Raw genomic sequence first — 7,191 nt, forward strand, 5'->3', positions numbered from 1 at the left:
AATGCCTTGGTATCTCCTCCACATATCCTGACACTTGTCTTTGTTCCCCGATACGTGTCTTTAATAACTTGTATATAAGCAATTCAAACTCTTTTATTCTTTAAAATCCTCCATTCTTCTCTAGGAACTTAGTCATAAGCTTATTCTAGATCCATAAACACCATATGTAGGTCCTTTTGTTTATTTCTATACCCTTCCATTGTTGACCTACCAGGCATGAAATCATTTCTGCTCTTAATCTCTACTTAATCACTCTCATCCAAATTTTCATAGTGTGGACTTTTAACTTGATTCTTCTATAATTCCCACAATTTTGAACATCTCCTTTCTTCTTGTAAGTAGGCACTAAAGCACTCTTCCTCCACTTGTCCAACGTTCTTTTTGATTTAAGGATCACGTTAAATAATTTTGTTAACCAAAAAATGCCCTCTTCTCTTATGTATTTCCAAACTTCTATTGGTATATTATCTAGTTCAAATGCTTTACTATTCTTCATCTTTTTCAGTGCTTGGTTTGTTTCATTTGAACATATATATCTATCAAACATATAATTTCTATCTTCTTCAAGTTACTAAGATGGCCCAACATAACACTTGTTTCTCTACCTTCATTGAACAGTTTTGAGAAATACTCCTTTCATCTCTCTTTGATCACCCTCTCATTTACTAATACTTTTTTGTTTTCATCTTTTATCCATTTCACTTGGCTTAAATCTCTTGTTTTTTTTTTTCTTTTGCTTTAGCAAGTTTACACACACACACTCCATCTTTATTATCAAGTCATTGATAGAAATTCACTTATGCTTTTGACTTTGCCTCACTAATGACCTTTTTTGTTTCAGTTTTTGCCAAACTAATACCTCTTTACATTTTCTTTGTTATGACATTATGTAAAGTCTTGTAGCAACCTCTCTTTTTTTTTTTTTCTTCTTATATTTCTTCATTCCACCACCAAGACTATTTTTGGTTTTGGCCTTTTCCCTTTGACTCTCCAAGAACCATTTTTGTCGTACTTCAAAATTTCAAATAGTAGTAGCCATTTCACTCCATATTTGATTACCCTCTCCTTCTATAGCCCAATCTCTTCTACCATACACTTTTCCTTCAAAATGATTTGTTTTTCACCTTTTAAATCCCACCATCTAATTATTGAGCTTTGTTTTGTGTTATTTTATCTCTTCCATTTTTTAACATGGACATCAAGGACCAAAAGTCCATGTTGAGTAGTCAAGTTTTTCCTGGTATAACCTTACAATCCTCATACCATAACATTCTTTTGTCTCATAAGAAAGAAAGTAGTCTATTTGGGTGGTTGCTATGCCATTTTTGTGTTATCAAGTGTTCATCCATTTTCTAAACCTAGTTTTGGCCTATGATAAGCTCACATTCCGTGGCAAAATCTAAAATAGCTTTACCCTCATTATTTATTTCCCTAAATCCATATCTTCCATGTATATCTCTATAGTCTATACCCATTCCCTTATCTACTCACATGACCATTTAAATCACATGTGAGCTGTGTAGCATCACTACGAAGGGTTATGCCCCTAAACTTATGGAAAGTGATGTTACTTTGATGGTAACTTTACTGAGGTTGAAGTGAACAATCAGATCAAGATCATTTATACTGCTATCTTGTGTCCTAAAAATTCCACTCTGTTTCTTTTATTTTCATAATTTTTGTTTGATTACCTTTTTTGACCATTCTATTGTCTATTGAATGAAACATTTCCAGATAGAGAGTAATATTGTCCGCTGCCCAAATCATGAGTATGCAGAAAAAATGATTGCCGCCATTGATGCTGTACGAGTGAGAGGGGATTCTATTGGTGGTGTCATCACATGCATAGCAAGAAATGTTCCACGTGTAAGTTCTCTCCCCCACCCCCCCTCTCCCCACCCAAATAGTTGAAAACTTGAACAATTTCATGACTTTAAAACTAATCTTTCTCAAATTTTCTTTTCAAAATCCTTCATTATATGCACAAATATTTGTTATTTATGTCAGGGGCTTGGTTCACCTGTCTTTGATAAGCTTGAAGCCGAGCTGGCTAAAGCTGCATTGTCCATACCTGCAACAAAAGGATTTGAATTTGGAAGTGGTTTTGCAGGTATAGCCATGTATTTGATTTACTTAAAAAATTTTACAATTTGAGTTGGGTCCCCAAGGAAAATTAAGCTGTAACTCTTTATTTTGTGATTATTATGTTTTTTAATTACTTACGAAACCAATAAGTTTTTATTTATTTATAGGTATAGATCGGAAGTTTCTCAAGTGGGGAATTTTCTAATTAGAACCGTCAAGTTCTAATTTTATTTTCGGCCAAGTACACAAAAATTAGCTCTGAGTTATATAGAATTCTGTTTTCTATTTTTGCTAATACTGAGTTATATAGAATTCACAACCACTAATTTTATTGTTATATATTGGTTGAATATTTATTTTATAAAATACTAAATCACTGCATTGGCATGACTTTCAAACTAGTGAATGTACAATTCTCCAGAAGTCGATCCTTGAGGAAGGTAATCCTAGTGTAAAAATCATTGTAAGTTTTTATCCTAGATTGTCATCAATTTGATTAATACAAATTATGTGACTATAAATATATAATATCTGAATGAATTTTATATCAACTTAGTAGGCAATAGATGATGCAATCAGCTGGTTGTGGATGGCGAAATGATAGATGAATAGACTGGGGCATTTACTGTAGAAAAGAAATTAAAAGCAAAATAATTTAGAACTCTGTTATTCTGTGTCTACAAGTTAATGAAATTAGCTTACACTTTTTAATTTTGATTAGACCTGCCAACTTCCTTCAATATTCTAATTTATAGATGGCCCTGTTAGTTTTTGAAGTTTCTTTTTGTGCTTGGTAGCATTCCTTTAATGCACATTAATGTAATTACTCGTCAGGTAAAGGAAACATAATGCCAATTTGTTCAAATACAAAAACAAGTCCTGAAACTTTTTGCATGATAATAGAAAGCCTAGTTGGCTTCTGTGGTTCTGTCAGCCCCATCTATTGACTCTTTAATAGTTTAAGACAAAATAAACTAGCAACTACAATAGATCCACTATAATCAATGCTATTGTGATAAATTGCTATAAAGTATTCATTATAAGTATTCAATCACTTTCTTGAGGATGGACTTAAAATAACTGGGAAGAGAACAAATCTCCAGAATGCATCTGGGCAATTCTGTTATTAATAACTTTGGTTAAAGTGAATATCTAATGATGAAAGCCCTCTTAATCAATTGAAAACTATCAAAGTAAATCCTAGATTGTAATCAAGACTACAGTGATGAAACCGACAAGATGATTTCACAGTTGTATTATTTTTTATTTAATTAAAATTTCAAGCACATCAATTAAATTTAGTTGGAATCTAGGATGATTGGTGAACTGAATCAGTGTAGCTAACAACTAGTGGGATCAGGGCATGGTATGCTGTTGTAATTTAATTTAGTTTGAAAAAAATATCAAATTGAATATGGCATCCCCCAGTTCCTCTCCCATACAATCACCATTTAATCCTCTGGACCTGCAGGTTGATGGATACAAAAGACCAACGCCTCAACAACTATATAACAAGTTGAAAGAAAAGAAAAAGGAAAAATGAAAGCAATAGAGAGTAATAGCTCAAGAGGAATTTTTATATTTTTTTAAAGAGCTGTACTGTCATATTAAATTTGATTTCTCCTATTCTTGGCATTTCAGTGGGTGCAAATAAGAAAACTTCAAATTACACCTTAACTTGAGAATTGTTTATATAGTTTCAGTTTGGACAGTTGACCCACAGAGTGCATGTATTTGCCCTGTGATAAAGATATTGATGATATTAACTTTTCAATGAAAATGTTTAGGTACGCTTTTGACTGGGAGTGAGCATAATGATGAGTTCTTTATAGATGGACATGAGCGAATTAGGACAAGAACAAACCAATCTGGTGGGATCCAGGTAACTGTTCAAAATTTATTATTGCTTTTGCATGTTTAGTTAGCCAGTAAAAATTTTGTATTGGACTTAGAGATTATGTATTCCTGTGAGCAGGGTGGAATATCCAATGGAGAAATAATAAGCATGAGAATAGCTTTCAAGCCAACGGCCACAATCACAGTAAGTCTCTCTCTCTCTCTCTCACACACATGGAGCCAAAAAGGCAATTTAATAGTGATGTGTTCTTATCATTCTGTCTTTTTTTGTTCCCTTATAATCATCTCCTGCTTCTAAATATTGTTAGAAAAAACTCATCACAAGAAGAGCACAACAAGCCTCTCCAGACATTTTTAAAATATTTTTCTATTAATAACTGATGCACTAGGTCACGGCACGCATAATAGTTGATAAGCAAAGGCTTGCAATTCCTAATGGATCTACTTGGTTCTTCATGAGACCCTCACGAATGAAATGGAAAGTGGCTTAATATTTGTTGAGGGTATCCTTTACTCCATTTTAGCTGGTATTATAATCTCCATCCAACCTCTATTTATCTATCCTACATGTATAACGAGTTGGTTGATGACCTTCCAGCATATAGTGCTGCATTTATATGCGGACTGTCTAGAAATGAAATTACGGCAGTGGCATAAGCATGCCATTTCTGTTCTACTTTTAGTGGTCACGCCTGTACGTCCCTCTTTTTGTTTGTGGTAAACTTTCTAGTTCTCATAATTTGAGCTAAATTGTACATGCAGAGGAAACAACATACAGTTACTAGAGATAAGCAAGAGACGGAGCTTATAGCCCGAGGTCGTCATGATCCTTGTGTTGTCCCTCGAGGTTTGTGTACTATCTATTATCCAATTTAGTAGTTCTTTTTTTTTTTTTTTCAAGGATTTATTGTGCTAACCATCTCCACCTTTCATATATTGTTTGTCTGGGTCTTATTCCTAACTTTGGACGGAGTCCTCCACTACTGTGATATAATTTCCTTTCATCAGTTACTGTAAGAACTGTTTTGTTCTCCAGTGAAGAGTAGTGAGCTTTTTCCGTCTCACTCTTATCCTCTTGTTTCACTTGCATAAAACTATGGCTTGATGTAGTTATCAAGAAAATGTACATATATATGTATACGAGAGAGAGAGAGAGAGAGAGAGAGAGAGGGGTTGTGAAACCATAATTCCACCTTAAGTTTGCTTGTGATCACTGTCTGATGATTGTGCAGCGGTGCCAATAGTGGAGGCTGCGGTAGCCCTGGTGCTTGTTGATCAACTGATGGCACAGTATGCACAATGTAATTTGTTCCCGATTAATCCAGCACTACAGGAACCGATGGAGTTACCAAGATTAGAGTCTGCCGGCGTTCCCCTGTGAAAGGCTGCAAAGTGGCCGTGTTGTCTCCTCCATTATTACCTTTCGCCAAGCTAATGGTGATTTGCGTAACAATAAGCATGTTTATCGAGTGCTGCGTGAAGTTTTGTTGTTGGTGTTGTTCAGACTCACAAGTTGTGTTACCTGTCTGCAACAGGGATCATGTTCAACTATTGCTTCTCCCTTGCCTGGAAGTGCAAGTCTACATATGTAAACAAATAGATTGCTGAATTTTATTCACCTTGTCAATCTATGGTTTGGCTTCCCTATGTCTCTCAGTTTAGCTTTGTTTAATGGATATCGTTAATTGACTATTATCGCTGAGCTTTGAGGTTTTTCTTTTTATTCACTTGGGGTGTCCGAGGTTTGCCCTACTAATTCACAAAGGCGGGGGACCTTCTCGTTGGACATTCGGTATGGTCTATGCAAGACTTACTTTTCAATATTATTGCTGCCTTTTAGTAATAAATCTGTTTTCTAATTTGCTACACTAATTCAAATTTTGACATTCTATATAAAACTTTTTAAGTGTTTTATCATTGTACTATATTCGTGGGGACTGAACTTTGAGGTTTTGGTGTTGTGGATGAGGTATTTAAAGGGTAGTTGTGTTTGTATGTAAACTTAAATAAAAAGGAATAATGATATTTAGTTCGATGTATGTTTGATATAGTGCAAGAATATATTAAACATTTTGACATAAAAAATTATCAAAAGTTCAAACTACTAATTGGGATTAAATGTTGATTGGAAAATGTGGGTGTTAATGGTAGTGATGTGTGTTAATGTTAGATTTAAATGATTTTACGAAGGCGCATGATGTACTTTTTTTACAAAATATTAATAAAATAGTCTTTTTTATTCATACTCTTCGTTTTTACAAATAAGTTTTTAGATATTTTATTAAAAATTTTATTTTTAAGTTGTTAAAAATATGTGAACAAGATTGTTTAGTACAAGAATTTTAAATAGTTCCTAGTTTTTAAGGTCCTTTGAATGGGGATTTTGATTAGTTGATTATGAACTGGTTCATAGTTTATTATATTGATTAGTATGAGATACTAATAACAAATAATGTTAAGTTATATGTCATATCGCATGAGATGTAAATAGTAATCATAAGAGGTGAATGTTAAAGACCATACACAAAAGTGATATCAATAAAGAATCACATGATTGAGAGAATTAAAGATTTATTATTTGCTTGTGATTGTGTAAATTGTCCTTTGATTAGGGAAGATACAATTGTCTTGTATTCTGGTGTTGAGGATTTGTCATAGTGGAAGTTATTGTTGTCTAATTACAACAATTAAATTTATTTGTCTTAAAGAGTAGTTCAGGCATAGTCCATGCCAAAGCTCAAGGTTCAGGGCACCATAGGAGGGTTAATAGGTATTGGGCTCAATTCGCTATCCAGAAGAACTAAAAGGATGCAGGGAGTCTTCGAATGGTTTCTGAGAGTCTTTGGGGGCCTTGCTCCCTAGAGAGACTTCAAATGGGTGGCACCGGAAGGGTCTACAACACATTAACAATTAGAAGGTATATGGGGATTTTCCTCACGTAGGCCCTCCGATACCTAAGTCAGACAATGATGTCCTGAAGTAGAAGTATGAATATATGTATGTGTATACGCTATATGTATGTTCTGGATGGGAGTCTTGTGACGCCCCGCTCCCACTTATGGGTGCCACTCGTGAACAATCATCTGAACTCCTCACATGTCCGGCTATTTGTGAAGGACAGACTATGTTTCGACACGAAACACCCTAGGTGGGAACTAGATTTCGTCATTCCTTTCCCTCAATCCCATAATCGACTAATAAACTTGTGCTTTAACCATACCACACTTGACTAATTAATTTTCATTAAAT

General features: G+C 34.3%; 1 protein-coding gene across 1 annotated transcript; it reads left to right on the forward strand.

Moving 5' to 3' along the window:
- Window positions 1-1,694: 1,694 nt before the first annotated feature.
- LOC127797822 (chorismate synthase 1, chloroplastic) lies at window positions 1,695-5,637 on the forward strand. Its single transcript, XM_052330979.1, has 6 exons — window positions 1,695-1,866; window positions 2,008-2,110; window positions 3,873-3,967; window positions 4,061-4,126; window positions 4,705-4,789; window positions 5,175-5,637. The coding sequence occupies exons 1-6, from the start codon at window positions 1,720-1,722 to the stop codon at window positions 5,321-5,323; spliced, it is 645 nt and encodes a 214-aa protein (XP_052186939.1). The 5' UTR covers window positions 1,695-1,719; the 3' UTR covers window positions 5,324-5,637.
- Window positions 5,638-7,191: the final 1,554 nt, after the last annotated feature.

Source organism: Diospyros lotus, chromosome 3 (genome assembly GCF_014633365.1).
Source record: "Diospyros lotus cultivar Yz01 chromosome 3, ASM1463336v1, whole genome shotgun sequence".
Lineage (NCBI taxonomy): Eukaryota > Viridiplantae > Streptophyta > Magnoliopsida > Ericales > Ebenaceae > Diospyros > Diospyros lotus.

Bases quoted from the DNA above. Each gene is read 5' to 3' on its own strand.
- LOC127797822 (XM_052330979.1), top strand. From the start codon at position 1,720: ATGAAACATTTCCAGATAGAGAGTAATATTGTCCGCTGCCCAAATCAT. The intron at 3,968-4,060 runs GTAACTGTTCAA...TCCTGTGAGCAG, and splicing joins ACCAATCTGGTGGGATCCAG to GGTGGAATATCCAATGGAGA. The intron at 4,790-5,174 runs GTTTGTGTACTA...ATGATTGTGCAG, and splicing joins TCCTTGTGTTGTCCCTCGAG to CGGTGCCAATAGTGGAGGCT.